Genomic DNA, 20,427 nt, shown 5'->3' with positions numbered 1-20,427 from the left:
ACCGATATTGCTAAGATAAACGTAGTTGAAATATGCAATATCAATCCTCATCTTCATTCAAATCAACCATTTCGGTTACATTTTCGACAACTTCTTCAACCGATTGTCGCTCCTATTTTGCGTATCAACAACAATTAGATCGGGATGTAATCACTTTGGCTTGTTTTTCAAAAGGCTACGCCTTATGACTCGGGAAAGTTTTACTGTGCTCAATCCTAAACGCTGCATCGCATCTATCTCGAAAATCAAGATCACTTTCTCCAATCTTTCTATCGCTTCTCACTTTATTCACAACGCCGTTATACTTATTGCATTTTTCACTCAACTTTGTCCACCTGGATGTCAAAGCATCATTTGATAGCTCAACCGGTGGTCTCCGTTTGTGGTAATCCTCGTGCACCATTTGCCAAAATGATTGCCCTATAACAATTATAAAATGTTAATAATAGTAATAATAATACTATTATATTATATATTATGTAAATAATAATAATAATAATAATAATAATAATAATAATAATAATAATAATAATAATAATAATAATAATAATAATTTTAATAATATACGTATATATGTATACCCGTCATCGCGTTTCCTTTAACAAAGTCTTCCGAAACTATATCCCAACTTTCGGTCAAGCGTAACTCGTCCCATTCATTCCAACTGTGTTGAACGATATGTGTCGGCTTGTTTCGCTTTGACTTGACGCCTTCAACCATCTTCTTTTTCCGGCCTCTCGCTTTTTCCCTAGCTATGGCGGAAGTTGGTGTAGCGACTTTTGTCTTGTTCCGACTAGTGTATGATTGAGATTGTGATTGAGAGTGAGTTTGCAAGTTTGCTTGAGAGTGGATTTGTAAGTTTGGGTGAGACTTCCTTCAAGCCATGAAAGCTTGAACTTTTTCGGGTGGTAATGGATGAGTTTCGTTAAATTGAGACCAATCCCAATTTATAGTGAATGTGTTGTTTGAATTGTACATGTAGTTTTGATCGTTTGGATAAGATGAATTTGGATTGATGATTAAATTGATAAGGATAGTAGTATTTGGGTGAGAGAAAATGATTGAAAGTATGTAATGTGGTAGTATTTTTAGGATTAAAAAGGAAAAAAAAAAAAAATTAAATAGAAAATACGAAAAGTAGCGGATAAACGGCTATTTTTTCAAAAACCAAACGTTCCAACGGCTAGTTTTCTACTGTCGGTACCCCGACTTTGTTCAACCGATGTTGAAACCGACGGTGAGCCGGTATCGACCGACTTTCGATCTGGGGGTTGACTTTGTCAGACGTGAAAAAAGTTACCGGACACCAAGTGCTCTTTGAAATAGACACGAAGACCTTACCTTTATCTAGTAGCTTCTTAGATTGCGATACGATTTTGTTCCGTAGCTAGTCGCAACTCTTGTATTATCAATCGGTTGGGTGCCAAAGTTTATACAAACAAAAGAAAACACTTTTTATATACTCCACTCGGTGGCATTTATTAATTTACATATATCCCCCACATCCACCTCTAGGCCTGCACACAATTTAAGCAAATTAGTTAAACTCTCAATTCCTTTTCATTCCACTTATTCATCCTCAACTCATTACCTACCTAGCTAATTTCAACATGTCAACAGTTAACGCGCCTATCAAAAAGGTTGAAGAAGAAGAAGAAGAAACAACTTACAGGTGCAATTTCAATTCCCATATTACGTGATCCCATTTTTTGTTTGTAACTTATCTAGCTCGATATGATTGTTAAAAAAGTTGAACCTTTATTTAAACTATGGTATTACTTGGAGGTCAAGAAATTAACCTTTTCAAATCAAATTTGTATCATAATTTAATTAGTTAGTTGTGTGTGTTTAATTTGTAGGTAATTAAATCCATTATATCTATATATATCTTGTAAGCAAAACCCTGAATAGATAAGGTGGTGACGAAGATATGGACATGGGGTACAGCTCATACGTTAATCCTGAGCTCGAATCACTCGTCGATAGGATTCACCCTCCAAGGTTCTAATTAATATTATCAACTTTTATTATATCTTGTTTTTATTTTGTTGATATATTTCTACATATATATTCACCGTTTACTTTTGTTAAATCTCTATGTTGGACCTGTCATATTGCTTTCATCTTTTTTTTTTTTTTTTTCTTTTTTTTTTTTTATGTATTGTGACTCATTGAATTTTGGGGCGTACGTTGCACAGGGTTTGCATCGACAATGATTCATATCAAGATTGTACTCTTGTAAAGGTAATTAACTCAAGCACATTCCTAAACATGTTCTTAATAGTTACTTTATGTACGTACATAATTAATCTAGATTAGTTCGTATATATTTACGAACAAAAATTCGTCAACGGCTATTCATTTTAAAAAAAAAAGTAAAATTGTTATCATATCCTCTAACTATTGTGTTTAATTGCGTCATGACATGACATCTAGATACGATAACAAGTGACGGCAAAAGTTGGTTATCTATAAAGTTTATTTTCTTTATGGTTTAAAGAGAGGTGTATATATGATTCCAGCAATGATCTGAAAACGACATAGGAAGATTCAAAGTAATATATCAACTGCGATTACTTCATTACATTGCGCTGTCCTGATATATTATGTAATAAATAGTACTCCCTAAGAGCACAAGGAGTCGTTCGGTATTAAATCTCAGTGTTAAATTTAACACTGAGGTCAGGTAACCCTAATTTGAACTACTGCAATCTTTTGTTTTAATCTTTTCTGTTTCGTGTATTCCTCTTTTGTTTTTATTATCTTCCTCCTGCACTCACCATGTCTCACATCCCCTGTTCCCCTTTCACCCCTAATTCCTCAAAAAACCTAAACCACCCGAAAGCTTATTTTGTTACTGGCAACCAACACATCAAGTACCGCCCAATCAACGAGGGTGTTTGGGTCAAAGTGGACAGTAATAAGAATCAATCACCACCCAAAAACCCTAACCCTAAAAACATCAACCTGCAAAAACCATCCCACCAGGCTCGATCTATACCACAGGCTAACCCATATTCCACTAAATTGAACACTTCCTACAATCAGATCTATAATAATTTCAAACAAAGAGAGTCTGCAATTAACCTCGTCAAACGTTTCGGATCTTCTAACTCAGATTCACACAAATCCGCAACAAAGAACAAGCCAACACCGATTGATTCATCTAGAATTACATCCTATCTCTTCCATAACTTTCCTGAAAATTGGTGTTCTATTGACTTCTGGGATGTTTTCAAAAAGTACGGTAATATTCACGAGGTCTACATACCCAAGAAGACACTAAAAAGCGGAAGAAAATTCGGTTTTGTTAGGTTCTTAGATGTACCGGAATTTCATAAGGAGTCCCTTGCTAGGAGACTTAGCCTCATCGTAGCAGGAGACAACCTTCTTAAAGTCTACAAAGCACATGATATAGTAGAGAAGAAGCAAGCTGCACAAAATAACAACTCGACTTCTAGCCATACAAACAAGGTTAATGCAGCCTTCTCTTCACATGTGGATGAAAGGAAATTCAAAGACGTGATCCTCAACAAACCGGCATCAAACAACTCTACCCCTACGATCAAGGTAAATTCTAACGATGAACTTATTCAAATCCTCGGTCAAGCGGTAATTGCTAAGGTCAAAGACCTTGAATACCTCGAATATTTTAGTGAAATTTGCGAAAGTGAAAATCTTAGTGGGTTCACTATCAAATATTTAGGCGGACATGATTTAATGCTTATTTTTGAGGAATCCGATCCGGCCCTTGATTTGATTAACAACTCGGACCACCCTCTATGGAAATGGCTTGAGGACATTAACCCCTGGGACCCCGAAGTCTATAAAACCTCTGGTAGACTCGCTTATGTTAACATACTTGGGGTTCCTATTACGTGTTGGCTTGAGTCTACTTTCATAGACATTGCAAAAAATTGGGGTGAGGTGATTGAAACATTTAATTGCTCTATAACTAATGAAAACAATCAAGACCTCTCTCATGGCTCGGTTATTATCAAAACTAATAATTTTGCACCTATAAACGGCCAAGCATCTGTTAATCCGGGTGACATCAATCAAGCTAGAGTTTATATCTCCGAAGTCCAAAACTTTTCCATGTTTAACCCTTTTGGTGATATCGATAACACTTCTAATTGGGATGACGAAAGTCTCTCGGATGGTCATATCTCGGATGAAGAATCTCACTTAGATTGTGAAAATCGGGTTGAAGGTAACGATGAAAAGATCACTGATAGCAATTGTCACATACCCGTCCAACCAAATGTGACTAATTCACCCATAAAACAAACTGCAACCAATTCCTCCAAACGTTTGGATACTTTACTTTTCGATAATAACTCTTGTAATCGAACTCATCAACCATCCAATACTCCGGGTTATAACAACTGCAACGATACCTCCTGTACTCCTACACCTAACCTATCCAGTTCCAACATCGAAGCCACAAATTGTAACTCAGAAAAAATACCTGACTCACCACAGAATAGTTCACCACCCCCCATACCCGATTTTAACACTCCTAAAATTAATACCAAAAGTCCAACTCCCTCCAACGATGACTCAGCGCAAAAACCCATTGAGAATAATACACCAAAAACACAAAGTAATGATTCTGTGGTATCGACATCCCATAAGAATTCCCAGCCCACCACCGATGACCCTAGCCCAATGGATTCAAGGCCCAACTCAGACACAATTGAACCGAATACCCCTTACTGTAATTCAACAAACCTTGAACTTAATTCACCAATTTGTGAAACCTTGGAAAATGACAAAGTCCTCGGCTCTGATCAGCAAAATAATATCGATACCTCACCTCAAAACTTCCAATCTAAATCACCATTACACTTTATGCCCGCCCCAAACGACACGCGTCAATCAAACTCCGATCCTTTCAACCTTGAACCTTTAATTGTTAAAGAAAATACAATCAATAAAAAGAGGAAAATCAACAATACCACCGCCTACCCTATCCCTATCCCAAAAAACACACCGCACATTCCCGATATAAAAAGGCCTAGATCTAATATGCTCTATTTCAAACACCTTGCAAGAAGTGGCCAAAAACTCAGAATTACACAATTAGCTAAACGATGCAAACCCTCATCTAATGGTGGTGGTAACACATCCGGTTATTCGAAGGGGTCTCACATGGACATGGTACGTAACAAAAAGAATAACAAGACATGCTCCACCACTAGCAACAGTATGGACACAAACGAAGTAGGGAAGCGTATCGGGATCCGTCGTAATAAGCAATAAATCCAATTTCCGCCGCATCGTTATTTGTAAGTTTTTATCATGTGTACGATTTCTCTAAATATTCGGGGTATTGGGCAAACGGGTAAAATAAGCTGGCTTAAACGTATTTGTAATAAAGAAAAACCAACAATATTAGGTTTACAAGAAACTAAATGTGGACAAACGCATGATAACACCATTGAATCATTCTGGGGTAATTCCGATTTTAAATTCGTCCAAAAGGACTCGGTTGGTGCTTCCGGAGGTATCTTAACTATTTGGGATACCAATATCCTCTCTGTTAACTATGCTATCGAAGGCGAATTCTTTTTAGCAATAAGAGGGTCATGGGCGGGATATGACTCTGAAATTGCTTTCATTAATGTTTATGGCCCTCATATCAACTCGAAAAAACAAAGACTCTGGAAAGAACTCTCATCCCTCACAAACTCTCTTACGATACCATACATTGTCTTCGGTGACTTCAACGAAGTAAGAAACAAAACGGAACGTATGAATACTGAATATAATCAACTTTGGGCGGATAACTTTAATAATTTCATTAACAACTCAGGACTAATTGATCTCCCCTTAGGCGGTAAAAGATTCACACGAATATGCGAAAAAACAATGAAATTTAGTAAGCTAGACCGATTTCTTGTCTCTGACGGTATCTTTACTATCTGGCCCAACACATCATCCAAAACCCTTGATCGTGACCTCTCTGACCATTGCCCTATCATCCTAAGAAATAATCACATCGATTCTGGTCCGAAGCCCATACGTGTGTTTGACACATGGCTCGACCTAAAAGATGCAGACACTGTTATAGAAAGAGCTTGGTCGATCCCAACTAACGGAAATAGACCTGATTGCATTTTCCGTAATAAACTTAAGAACGTCAAAATGGAACTTAAAAAACATAGTAACCAACTCGATAACATAGATACACAAATCCGAGATCACTTAACCGAATGTAATAACTGGGAACATACCGCCGAAACCAGACCATTATCCGAAACAGAAAAGCAAAAATGGCTTGATGAAAAAATGCAACATATCGTAAAAGAAAAGAAGAAAATTAATATGCTTAAACAAAAATCCAGAATTAAATGGGCATTAGAGGGTGATGAAAATTCAAAGTATTTTCACAATTATATTAAAAGAAGAACGAGCAAAAATAATATCCATGGTTTGTCAATTAACGGTAGATGGTCCGAAGATCCTAATCAAATAAAACAAGAAGCATACTCATACTTCAATAACGTTTTCCAATCCAAACACCTCTGTCACGAATGCCCTTTTGACAATGTTTCACATCTCGACCACATCACCACGATGGATAACCAACTCTTAGAAGCCAAATTTAACGAAAATGAAGTATGGGAAGCCATATGCAACTGCGACAGCTCCAAAGCCCCTGGCCCGGATGGTTTTAATATGAAATTCTTTAAAAAACACTGGAAATTGATAAAACAAGACCTCATGAATGCCCTTGATTGGTTCTGGGTCAACTCAGAAATCTCCAATGGCTGCAATGCATCTTTCTTCACTTTAATCCCGAAAAAACCTAATCCAATCGGTTTAAACGAATATCGCCCAATCTGCCTAATAGGTAGCTACTATAAAATCCTCACCAAAATACTTTCCAACCGCCTTGCCAAGGTCATCCAAAAAGTTATTGGTACTGAACAAACCGCATTCCTCAAAGGAAGAAATATTCTTGATAGTGTCTTAATTGCAAATGAATTAATCGACGAATTAAAGCGTAAAAAACGTAAGGGACTAATCTTTAAAGTAGACTTTGAAAAGGCATTCGATTGCATTGAATGGGACTTTCTATTTAAAACCATGCAATCCATGGGCTTCGGTTTAAAATGGATTAGCTTCATTCGTGCATGTCTTTCTTCTTCATCTATCTCCGTACTAATCAATGGTTCGCCCACTAAAGAATTCACGCCCGGAAGGGGAATTCGACAAGGTGACCCCATATCACCGTTTCTATTCATTATTGTCGCTGAAGGTCTTAACATACTTGTAAAAAGAGCATTAGCTAATGATCTTCTACAAGGAGTAAAAATTGGGCATGATAACCTCATCATTACACATCTCCAATATGCGGACGACACAATCTTCTTCGGCGAATGGAATAAAAGAAGCGCCAAATTTATCTCCAAAATCCTAAAATGTTTTGAAAATATATCGGGACTCAAAGTTAATTTCCGCAAAAGCAAGCTCTATGGTATCGGCACATCTACGGCCGAAACAGAGCAAATGGCTAGTTACATTAACTGCTCAGCGGGTTCTACTCCATTTACTTATCTTGGCCTACCTATTGGGGTCCCCACTTCCCACGCCTCCTCTTGGCAACCAATCATCGAAAAATTTGACAGAAGACTAACGGATTGGGCTGCCAAATCAATTTCTTTCGGGGGCCGCCTTACGATCATCAAATCCATTCTAAGTAGTATCCCATTATATTACTTCTCCCTATTTCATGCACCTTCCGCTACCCTTAAGGTCCTCGAATCTAAAAGACGGAAATTCTTTTGGGGTGGTTCTTCAAATGATAATAAAATTAACTGGATTAAATGGGATCAAATAATTTTACCATATGAAAGTGGAGGTTTAAACGTGGGTTCTTTGTTTGCTAAAAACATAGCACTTTTGTGTAAATGGTGGTGGCGCTTTAAAAATGAAGATAATGCACTATGGGTAAAAATAATCAAAAGTATATATGGGCCGGGGGGGGGGTTAGATTCTAACATTTTATGCAGGAACATTTCAGGTCGTACCATTTGGAAAGAGATTATTAAAGCAGGAAAAGTCGCAGACAACTTAGGAACATCTTTCACTTCCTCAATCTCAAAACGCATTGGCAATGGTACATCGATTAGCTTTTGGCATGACATATGGATCGGATCAGAGAATTTAAAATCAGTATTCCATAGACTCTACATGTTAGAATCTCATAAAGAAGCAACTGTTGCCGATAGAATTCTAAACGTTCATTCCAATTCGATTGGAAATTGGGATTGGTCTCGGGCTCCTAGTGGTCGTGCAACGAACGAACTTACGGAACTCAATAATCTATTATCTACAGTAAGCACCTCAGATCGCCCTGATTCATGGAAATTTTCCCTTGACGCATCCGGCATTTTCACTACATCAACGATGTCAAACCTAATCAATACACTAAAATATGGCATCAATTCAAGAAATCTTTCATTACCCCGCAACAAATACGTCCCACAAAAGGTCTTCATATTCTCATGGAGGGTCATCCAATTAAAAATCCCGGTCAGGTATGAACTAGATAAGAAAGGGACTGACCTTCACACCATCTTATGTCCACTATGCGACCAACATATCGAAACCGTTGACCATGCGTTGATAAATTGTCAAAAAGTGGCTTCAATTTGGATGCAATTACTCGGCTGGTGGAATCAAAATAGCTATACAATTTCTAATATCAATGAGGCCATCATCTCCGACCAGGGCTTCTCGCATAACTCCACTGGGCAATCCTTATGGCAAGCTACTAAATGGATTACGTGCTACATCTTATGGAAACATAGAAATTTAAAAGTTTTTTCAGGAAAAATCTGGAATCCTGCAATGATAATTTCCGAGATCCAAACTCAAAGTTTTAGTTGGATCTCAAACCGTTCGAGAAAAAAAACATCAATCGCATGGCATCAATGGCTCCTCAACCCATCTTTCTACGTGGCACCTCCTCCAAATCGATCGGGTGTCGGTTAATACGGCATTTTAATAATCAGATAGTGATCGTTTGTCTTATTTGGCCTATGTGGGTTAGATTAAATGGGCAGGTTGTTCGTCATCTTTGTCGCCGCTTGATCGGCACGGCTGTCTCTTCCTGCCCCGCTTGTGTTTCACAAGTTCATCCCTCATCAGGTTATTTAGCCTACGGCACTTCCGATTAACTTTTTATGTTTTAAATCCAATCTTTTTCCGATTGTTTCGACTGTTAACATCATTGTATAGAAGAGTATAGGGACATGTATTGTATTGTTATAATCTGGTTAATAATAATAATACTTTTGCTTTTCAAAAAAAAAAATATATCAACTGCATTATTGACTATAAAGTAATTATATTTTGGATAATGGGGGTAACTTTGGATTGGATTGTAAAATATAAAATTAATATATGTCAATAAATACATATAAACACTAGTCAAAAATAAAACAAAGCACCAACCCAAGTGGGAAGTTAAGAAGCCACTAAAGTTAGAAAAGTCGATGATAAACGTCTATACTCCGTATTTTTTTTTTTATATTTAGACAATTTCCATATTTCGTTTGAGTTGAAGATTATATAAAACGACCGTTAATGTTATTATCATCGTTAATACTTTAAGACCACTTTTAACGCCCGTTATTCTTCCCGTCTTTTTCAGTGATGACACCATCTAGTTATAGTGATGGGGTCCCGATCAACAAATAAGTGTGTATGAGTCCCATATATTTTCAGTTATTCGGGAAATTGATGTTAGTGTTTGAGTTTTCTAAGAAGTGCTAACATAACGCTAAGTTGTGAGTTCAATTATCAATCATCATGATAGAAAGTGGTTTCTATTTAAAGACGATAAATTTGTTACGGCCTGAATAATATTTAATAAGGAGTATATGTTTTAATTTTTGTAAAAACCATGTTAGCATTTTCTTAGAGTTAAATAAGCTGGAAATCACTAATAAAATTTTGGATTACAAACTTTGATATTAGTTTTCTATGAACGTTGTAGGTCGACAGTGCGAATAAGCATGGAATATTGTTAGCCACGGTTCAAGCGCTAACAGATCTTGATTTAGTCATCTCTAAATCATACATTTGTTCCGATGGTCGTTGGTTCATGGATGGTTAGTTCATTATTATCGACGTTGTTCTTTAATTGATTGCACCTTTAGGGTGCGTTTGTTTACCTTTTAATGTAATGGTTCAGCACTGAATGATGAACCAATATAGTGCTGAATGGTTCAGTATTCAGTGATGAACCATTCAGACTTAAAACACTCTCTTAACCATTAAGAGGCTAAATATTATGTAATGTTTTTCATAAATCGTATCAGAACATTTATCAAATAAGTATATTGAAGTTTTGTTAATGTTAAACGATAACACATTGATTTAAATCATTCATATTGTTTATTCAAAATTATTATTAAACAGTTTATTGTCATTCAGAACTAAATTCATTCAGAACCTTGAATCATTTTTTATTTTTTTTTTGAAAGGCGAACCTTGAATCATTTAAATTAAGAATCATTCAGTACTTAATCATAATGATTTATCAACGCACCCTTACATAACTTTCATTAGTTAAGGCTTCTCCGAGATAGGGATAGGTTAAATTGTTTAGCCGTTTAGCGCCACCCAAATCTTTCACCAAGATTGGTATGGCAACTTTAAATCAAGCGCCAGTCAAATCCTTGACGTGGCTTTAACCCTACCCCACTGTTTTTTCACTTGTACTTTGTATTTTATAAGTTGTATAGATTATATTTATGAGGATATTTCTAAGTACTGTTAGTGAAATATATGGAGGGTTTAATAAAATGTTAGTGAAAGGTGTTGATAGTGATGTGGAAGAGACAAGTTTAGTTAAATGATGCTAGAGAGTGGTGTAAAACTAATTTGATCTGTTTGCACAGTGTTCCACGTGACCGATCAACTTGGCAACAAGATTATAGACAAAAACGTTATACATTACATACAACAGGTCTCTTTCACTCAATAATGTACTTAATTAAACATTACTTGCACTAAAAAATAAACATTTTGAAAGTGACATGTATTAACCTAACTTTTTTGTAGTCGATATGTGCAAGTAGAAGAGGGAGGACACAAGTAAAAACAAATAGTATGTTTAAAGAAATCAAACAAAACCACACATCATCATCATCATCATTATCATCATCATCATCATCATCAATGGAACATATGACGCTTGAGATGACAACAACCGACAGACCAGGCCTTTTGTCCGAGATATCGGCAGTACTAGCTGAACTACAATGTCATGTATCAGCGGCAGTAGTATGGACCCACAACACTCGTGCCGCATTCATAATCCACGTACACGATGACTCGAACCACGGGACAACAATCATGGACCCACACAGGGCGGACCGAGTACAAGCCAAGTTATTGACTGTAGTCAATGCTCGTCACTCGAGCTCTGAGCGACCAAGTGTTAGGTTTACGAGCCCGGTGGGTGAACAAACTCACACCGAGAGACGGCTACATCAACTTATGATGGATGATAAAGATTATCAAGAGGCTGTTACATGTAGTAGTAGTTTACATGATAAAAGGTATGAGATAATAGTAACGGTCGAAAACTGTAGGGAGAAGGGGTATTCGGTTCTTAATGTAACGAGCCCCGACAGACCGAAGTTACTGTTTGACACAGTTTGCGCGCTGACTGATCTGCAATATGTGGTTTTTCATGCAACTGTTTGCTCTAAAGGCTCTGTTGCTTTTCAGGTATGGTAACTAATTTCTACTCCGTATTATTATATTATGCACTTTTTAACGATAGTTTTTAGAGTTGTTAACATTCAAGAAAGTGTTGTACATTGTGGTTTATTATTATTTTTAAATTGGTTGTTATTCAAATGTACAATACTTTTAAACGTGTTAAACAGAGTCTTATACATTGATAGTTGTACCCTTTTGTGACAAAAATTACAGGAGTACTACATAAGAAACAAAGATGGGCACATGTTAAATACAACGATTCAGCGGGAAGCAATCATTAGAAGCATAATTGCAGCCGTAGAGCGAAGAGTATCACATGTACATTATACACTAAACTAGCTCTTTCTATTTTTAAACCATGAAGATATATGGATAATTCATAACTAGGGTTGTTCAATATGTGGTTTCTAACCGATTAACTCAAAAATTAAACCGAATGAAAAAAAAAAAAAAAAAAAAAAACGAATTTGAAATTGATTTTTTGTTCATTTACGGGTTCGGTTTTCAAATTTGAACTCGATTTTCGGTTAAAGTTTTCAATTTCACTTTTTTTTTTCGAATTCTGAGTTAATGGAAAACCGAATTCAACTAATAATATACCCCGTATTAAATTATAAATATATATACATAGATGAAAAAAAAAACGATTTTAGAATTAAAAGTCGAATTTAAAATCAATTTGTTACGATTATTTTGGTCAAATTATGATTTTTTCAGTTTTACCGAAACCAAACTTGATTCGGTTTTCGTTTGGGTTTCAGTTTTAAAATTGGATTTGGTTTCGATTTCAGTTTTCCGTTTTGCCTCTAAAATTTTCAAAACCGAACAAACCGAAAAATCTGAAAACTGAACTAATGAATACCCTTATGCATAGCTAATATCACGAGACTTGTTATATATGAGCAGGGGTTGAGGCTAGATGTAAGGAGTCGAAATAGGTCAGGATTGTTATCAGACGTTACGAGGGTGTTTCGTGAAAACGGGCTCTCAGTTGCTAGGGCCGAGATTGGTATACATGGAGAAAAGGCAGTCGGTTCATTTCATGTGAAAGATGTCGGTGGACACGATGCGGACCCCAGTAATGTTGAGTCTGTTAAGAAAGAAATCGAAAAGTTTGGTGGTGCGGTTTTAGTATCAAAAGGGTCTTATAATTCTTCATCTCATGGTAATAACAATACAGAAGAAGATCATTCAAGAACGTCACTAAGGACGTTGTTCTGGTCGCAACTTGAACGAATATCAAACAAGTTTCAGAGCCTAAACTCGTAACACCATTAATGATTCAAATCTCATTCTGTAAATACTTGAGAACTGAAGGTTTGTATTATAGCTAGAATTTGTTGAGATTAGTTACACCATTAGATTCAAGCTAGCTAGTTGGAAAGAACCTTGTATATTAGAGGGAAATATGATACTAGCTTGTATATATAAGTTTTTTAGGCAGGGAAAGATAGAATTTGAAGTTAGTTGAGGTTGGTACTTGATTGTATAATTAATAATTGTAACAAAAAGAACATTATATTGAACCATTAGAGAATAATCTCATATAATCTTGACAAATGAACAATCAAAGTTCCTTTTTTTCATACTGAATCGTGAGCATATGAATTAATATGTTTTGTGGAAAAGGATGAAATATATATCATCTTTTTTTCCTGAACCACTCGTAGTAACACTTATTTTTTTAGTTGGAATAATTGAGGGGTGACAAGCTGCAAGCACCTTCCTTCAACACCACTTTTTTTTAGAAAAAAAAAAAAAACAATTTCGTCACGCTTAGTTTTGTTCTACAAATAAATCAAGAATTTGAGAGCACTTTAAATATTATTGGTCATTGCAAAAGAACTTTTAAAATTGAAATATGTAATCGTTTTGATCTATAATAACGGTCTGGAAGTTTGAAACTGTAAGGTAGTAATTTAAATATTTACTAACGTTACAAAAACCATAGTAAAAAGCTCTTGTAGCTCAGTTGGTTAGAGCACCCGTTTAGTAAGCGTGCAATTAATTTAATTTAATTTTTATGAACACACTTTTTTTGTGTCCTTTTTTGTAAGTCTTCTTTATAACTGTATAGTTCCCCCTACCTAAGAGGGCCATCCAGTCGTCTATCTAACATATTAACAAATCAATTATAAATCACTAATTACCATTACCATAGACATTACTATATCACTATATCAGGTGAGTAGTAATCACTAATTACCAAAGACATGATGATACCAGGAGAGTAATAACACAAGAAATAAGGATGTTGCATTTTTCTATAGAATATCAGGCTTTTTAACATTTATAAAACTTGCATTTTATGCCTGCTGCAGGCCCTTCTAAACTACACACACATAAGAGTACAACCTTAAGGCAAACACACTTATTCAAAGTCTTTGTATCAAATTCCTATCAACAACCTTCAATATCCCTCCATTTTAGATACACCAACCAGGCCCGATAATGAGTATAAGCTCCGGCCACAACTAGCACATGAAAAAATTATGACTATGGCCCGCGATATCAAATTTTCAGGGCATCCATCTTTCCGGTATCCTCGTTGCATAAATCAAACTACCCATCCCATATAACACACCCATCAAAATCTCATACCCGGTTGTATATACAGCTTCCGGTTGATTCCAAAACAAAATAAGCTTGTGAACAATCGGGCCTGCACCCGATAATCCCATCCCGAGAAAAAGCCCGGTCCTTATGTTTCGATACTCGGGCCGATCAAAAACGGGCAAGAGTGAAACCATTATTGTTGCGATTCCGAGAAGGGTTATGAAGCTTAAGTAAAGGTTTAGGAAAAATGGGTGGCACATGAAGGAGTAGTAAATGGGTGGGTAAAATGAGGTGGATATTAAGGCGGCGATGCCCGCGTAATCGAGACGGAGCATGATGTAAGATAGTCGTTTTGAGTGACAACATAGCAAGTGGCACGCGCTACTTGCTAAAAGAAAATAACATGGCGCCACCTAAGAACGCGAAGAATGGCCATCGTGTGATTGGTCGAGTCATTAATGGTGCGATTAGGTTCGCAACGTCTTCCTTTGTACTTCGCTGAAAAAATGGGAAAAGATTGAAGAAGGTGAGTCGAAAGTACAAAATAAACTAAGTGGAATAAATGTAAGCTTGAAATCTAATGCAGTCAAATAGAAAACATATAAGACAAAGACCATTATTCTAACAGTCTAAGAAAGAGTGCGTTTGATAAAATCTGAATTATACAAAGGTTAATTAAACTCAACGAACCCGTTTGATGCTGAATAGACTTTATGAATGATGTAAAATCAATGTATTAGCCTTATAAATGAATAACTAAAAGAATACAATTGTTTGATAAGTGCTTTGAACATAATTTAAGGAGGATAATAAGGAAATGGAGGTACTCAATGGTTAAGAGATTATTTAAACTGTGAATAGTTCAACACAGATTGCTAAATCAACATCATTTGTCATTTAGGTGTCAAAAACAAACAAACAAACGCACTGAATCCTAAACTCTTGAGCAATCAATGTTAAACCATATAATTAAGAGGCAAACAAACACACCCTAAACCAATTATAACCATTTTTCGTAATTTGAACTGGCATATTCGTAACCTGGTACATGTAACATTTTACAACTCATTTACCTAGATGTGGGATTACTTTGGGCTAATCTTAAAGACGCAAATTTATGCAATAATGAATAATGAATTGTTGTATATAATCCATGGAAAAGCGTAATATACCCATTCCTAAAACTTTGCAGTAACGTAACTATCGAGAAAGAAAGATAGACGTTACCAGGACACAAACATCTGTATGGTTGCTATGTGAAAACCGTTGGGGCAAACAATTACAAAGGAGTTGGACAATATGCCAATTTGACAACGATGGCAAAAAATCTGGTGATGAATGAAATGAAGTCTTAATTTCTGAATGAATCTTGTGCAAATCAGGCATTGAAGGAATACAAGTCAAAAGATCTTCACGAAGTTTATGCAAATCCGGTCCTTTTAATACATCTGGCAAATTTTCTACGCTTGGATCATGTTTGCACTATAAATTGTTAGTGTTAAGAAGAGGAATAATCCAATTAAGTGTCTGCATTAATCATTAAAATAATAAATTATAGTTAATGATGAGAAATTTATATAAGATATAGGAATAAAGACTTTAAAAGAGTCTCATTATGAAGAGTAAAGATGCTTAAAAATATCTGTTTGTTTGAGAGGCCATTCAGCTCTATAATGACCTAATATAAACTCGTTATCTTTCATATATGCAGGTAATGATGAGTGGTATTCAACCAACTGATATTTCACTTTCTTCCATAATTTCTTCCCTTTTCCATCTTCTTTTGTTAATAATAATCCATCACCACTTTGATTATTGTCATTCAATTCAACACCAACCCTCTTCCCCATTTCTGCAAATTTGTGTTAATATTTTAACGGAAATTACTAATAAACTCTTGAAATGGAAACAGGGGTAATTACGTGTACGTATACGCTATCATGAAATTAATTAAATTACCTGAAATTGTAGAAAACCCAGGTGGGGATTGTTTAAATTATGATTAAGAGATTGTGAATTTGATATTCAATTCAGCTAAAAAGTCAAGATCAAAGTGTAATTGTGTTTCTTTATTTTGGGGGGATTTTGTAGAAAACCAATAATTTGGGCGGATTGAATGATGAATTTGTATTATGAATTCGAGGAACGGAAATGAAAATAAAATTTAGGAACCGTCTAAATTTCTTAATCAAAAAGGAATATAAATTTTTTTGGGCTTTATGATGACTATGCATGCATATGAGGTGTTCGACGTAATACAGACGTGGCCTGATAGATATTTGTGTGAAGAAAAAAGATGACGAGATACCTCGATTGTACCGTTTGACATTTTTTAACAATTCTGGACAACTGTTGCTTTCGTGACAAAAAAATGTTAAAAAATAAATGAATCCTTCTTTATAAAATGAAAATCAAAACAAATGAATTTCTAGAGCCATTAAAGTCTAACTAGGTAACTCTTTATTTCATAGGTGAACTATATTAATTAATTTCAAATTTATATGAAATGTTTATACAATTTTAGATTTCTTATCATGCATTTACAAGGTTGCATTAAGCAAACTACTTTTTACAAATCCAAGTTAAACACTTAGTAAGCTAACAACAATTTAAATATAACAATATTGTGGGAATCAATCTATAAAATTGATGTTAAAAATAATGAAACGTTTATATCAGATAAACATATCAGTTTCACACCAACAAATACAAATATAGATATTAGATGTATAGATATAAATAAAAATAAAAATAGGTTTTGCAACTTTTTAAGCTTGACGTATATCTAAAAAGGTAATAAATGTAAATGAGTAATTACAATGTCTTTGGTTTGAATTTGGTTATATGGACAACACTCGGTGAACCTCCAAATTTTTTTTTTTTTTAAAGCAACTTTTATTAAAGAAACTCACAATATTTACAAGGTTTTTATCTATACAACACAACTATTACACAACATATTTACATACATACATACATAACAATCGATAATATTAAACAAATTGTCAATCCGTATCACGATTGGTACGACTAGATAAGCATCAATATTGTCTGTTTTGTATCCTCCATCGTCATCATCACTGAAACTAAAATTAATGGTGGTTGTTTTTGTATTTAATTGTAACTATGAATTGAAGAATACTAGTAATTACTAATTACTATTACTAATAGTTAAGATATATAATGGGTACTCCGTATTAAACAACAAATTAAGTGATTGTTCTATTGTACCTTAAACGAAGAAATAGGAGTGAATTGAACGAAGGTTTGACCACATTATACCCCTAAATCGTATTTCTTATTTAAATTTAATTTTAAATCTATTTAAATAACTAGTGGTTGATAAGTGTTCTCACCCAAATTTAAGATGAGAACATTCTCATATGAATATGAATTGCTCCTCTCTATATATATGCTAGATTTATCGAGCCCGTGCGTTGCACGGGAACTCTTACGAAAACTTTATAGTACATTGACAACGTATATTTAATATCGATATTATACGATCATTGTTCTAAATTTTGTTGTGTGTTGAAGTTGTATAGTAAAAAAAAATATACATCATCAAAAAGTTGATAATATGTGTTAATAAATTTATTCATATCAAAAGTGTAATTTATTTATTGTTGACATTTTGAAAAAGATAAAAAACGCTCATTATATCGGTAATTGAATACATATTTTGTGTCAGACTTTAGACGATTTTCTTTTCGAAAACGTGTAAATCCATAAGACACACGGAGATTTGGTTTCTTCTTCGACTTCTCGTGTTTCTGTAGCGACCCGACAAAATCGTCATTGACGGCGCCGTCTACTTAGGTCTCGTTACGTGGTCATAAGTCTTTAAAACAACGTTTGACCAAAATATGTCGCATTCATTTCAAATATAAGGATGTTCCAAGGTTTGCAAAAGTAGTTCAACGACTAGTTACATTACAACGTTTAAAGTACAAATGAAACATATGCGACACAATTTAAAGTATGTCAAATGACGCTCCATGTATGCATGTATACTCGACATCCAAGCAAGTATCAAAAAGTAGAATGCGGAAGCATGTATCACTTAGCATTCAAGGACCTGAGAAAAACATAGAAAATCTGTCAACGAAAACGTTGGTGAAATCATAGGTTTAGTAAGTATATTGTATTGAACCACAAGATTTAGTATAAGGTGATTATCCAAATCGTTTACATTCCAAAAGTTGTTTGTATCACGAGCACCCAATTATCAAGGCTTAACTGAATAGTACCTCTGCATCATAGTGTTAGAACCTACACTATATACCGAAAATACGTTTCATTCATCCGAATGAGGGTTCGTCAAACCCGTATGGCCACACAACATAAGTTCTCGCTCACACCCTACAAGTGTGACTAATGATAATTGGACTTGAGGATTTTTGTTCTAATTCGTACGTGGAATGTTTGTTTTCGTACTTGTGTTCATTTTGTAAAACGAAACGTTTATGTTTTTCTCATCCCAAGTATAAGTATAAAAGAGTAAAAGTGGGAATATGATCTCACCTTGAGTGCACGAGAATAAATATACTTCACAAAGTTAACGTGTGTAAGAACGAATGCTAGTCTTGACCTAAACAATAGGTTGTATCAATATCGGTAAAGTATAAAGTCGATCAAAGTATTCAATTAGTCCTATGGCTCGTTACGACTCGATTAATATAGCATGTTAGTCAAATTGTCAAGTTTCATGCAAGATATAAGTATAAACGCAAATTAGAACGATTGCATAAGTGTTTGGTTAAGTTTGACTAAAAGTCAAACTTGGTCAAAGTCAACGGGGTCAGGTCGGGTTTCCGACCATTACACATAAAAACGTAGTCATATATAAGCATGTTGGCAAAATTTCATGTTAAACGGAGTTGCGAGTAAGCGGGAACAAAATTGTGAAAAACACAAAAAAAAAAATTGGATAGAAATATTCTCGCTATAGCGAGATTTTGTGCACACCAGGGCTCGCTATAGCGAGGCCCCTGGTTTCAGGTGCTGTTGCTGAATTTTCAAGTGCACGAACCAAGCTTCTTTCAAACACAACTAATGAACCGTAAACATTCAAAACACGTATTTTATATCGTTAGAAAGGTAATTTAACGAGGAATACAACTAAACACATTTCATCAAACAAAAACAACATTTACAATAACCGAATTCTCGCCAAGTGATCATTAAAAGTTCATTATCAAAGTTTCAAGTTTACAAAATGCATTTCATGATTCGGGAATCCAATTTACACATACGATACGCCGTTTAGAAGGTAATTAAACATACGTTGCAACTGAACACTTATCAACAACATTTCATAGCGTTCAATGCATCAAAAGTTCATATTTAAGTCTATCAAACCCTAACCAAAAATCACAAAATCAATAATCATGTTAGTGAAGTTTTCCAAATCAACCTACACATCAAATTGAAGCTAATGATGCTAGTAACACATTTAATACATGAACTTTAACATTTAATCAACATTTAATCAACCAAAATCAAAGATTCCACAACTCATTTCAAGTGTTCATGTTAGTCATTTAAAACAACAAATCGAGCAAACAAATTACATACACAATAACCTAGTGAGCCATAGACACTAACTAACACCATTTCAAGTCTATGAAACGAATTTAGAGAAATTTGAGTTTTAGAAAAAACCTTACCCCAAGTAGTGAAATTAGTATCAAAATGTAGATGATGAAGAGAGGATTCCAAAAGTACAATTAGATTTGATGCTAGCTTCCTAGATCCGAATTAGATGATGATTCTTTGATGTTGGGGTTTGAGAGAAAAAGGTGGAAGTATGAAGAACAAAAGAGAAGTGGGATGTGAATGGATGAGTGGTGGTGGTGAGGTTTGACTAGTTGACCTAGTCAACTAGTTTGCCCACTTGACAACATTAGTCCCTCGAGTTTGAAAGCAGGTGCGTGAATTAACCGAACGAATTATTTTAAAAACGCTAGAGTAAACGAGAGATGTTAAAATCAAATAACGGAAATATTGATAACGCTAATTAACGGAAGGTACGAATCTAGATAACGAAAGATATTATTTAAAAAAAACAAGACGGGCGTTAAAATGAATTAACGAAAAAAGTCGGGTTGTTACAGTTTCAAC

General features: G+C 35.0%; 2 protein-coding genes across 2 annotated transcripts; one reads left to right on the top strand and one right to left on the bottom strand.

Annotated features, from left to right (window-relative positions):
- The first annotated feature begins 1,548 nt into the window (after nucleotides 1-1,548).
- Nucleotides 1,549-13,017, top strand: LOC139847977 (ACT domain-containing protein ACR1-like). The gene is made up of 8 exons (XM_071837718.1): nucleotides 1,549-1,672; nucleotides 1,860-2,001; nucleotides 2,199-2,244; nucleotides 10,013-10,127; nucleotides 10,920-10,987; nucleotides 11,083-11,754; nucleotides 11,962-12,066; nucleotides 12,655-13,017. Exons 2-8 carry the CDS (start codon nucleotides 1,931-1,933, stop codon nucleotides 13,015-13,017), a joined length of 1,440 nt encoding a protein of 479 aa, XP_071693819.1. The 5' UTR covers nucleotides 1,549-1,672; nucleotides 1,860-1,930.
- A 977-nt stretch (nucleotides 13,018-13,994) lies between these two features.
- On the bottom strand, nucleotides 13,995-16,095 carry LOC139847003 (heptahelical transmembrane protein 4-like). Its single transcript, XM_071836600.1, is given in 3 exon segments — nucleotides 13,995-14,240; nucleotides 14,243-14,802; nucleotides 15,532-16,095. Coding segments are annotated over 2 exon segments (489 nt in total). The 5' UTR covers nucleotides 14,640-14,802; nucleotides 15,532-16,095; the 3' UTR covers nucleotides 13,995-14,148.
- Between the last annotated feature and the right edge of the window lie 4,332 nt (nucleotides 16,096-20,427).

This window comes from Rutidosis leptorrhynchoides, chromosome 5 (assembly GCF_046630445.1).
Source record: "Rutidosis leptorrhynchoides isolate AG116_Rl617_1_P2 chromosome 5, CSIRO_AGI_Rlap_v1, whole genome shotgun sequence".
Taxonomy (NCBI): Eukaryota; Viridiplantae; Streptophyta; class Magnoliopsida; order Asterales; family Asteraceae; genus Rutidosis; species Rutidosis leptorrhynchoides.
The sequence above is the reverse complement of the archived record's forward strand: the minus strand, read 5'-3'. Positions and strand labels throughout refer to the sequence as shown.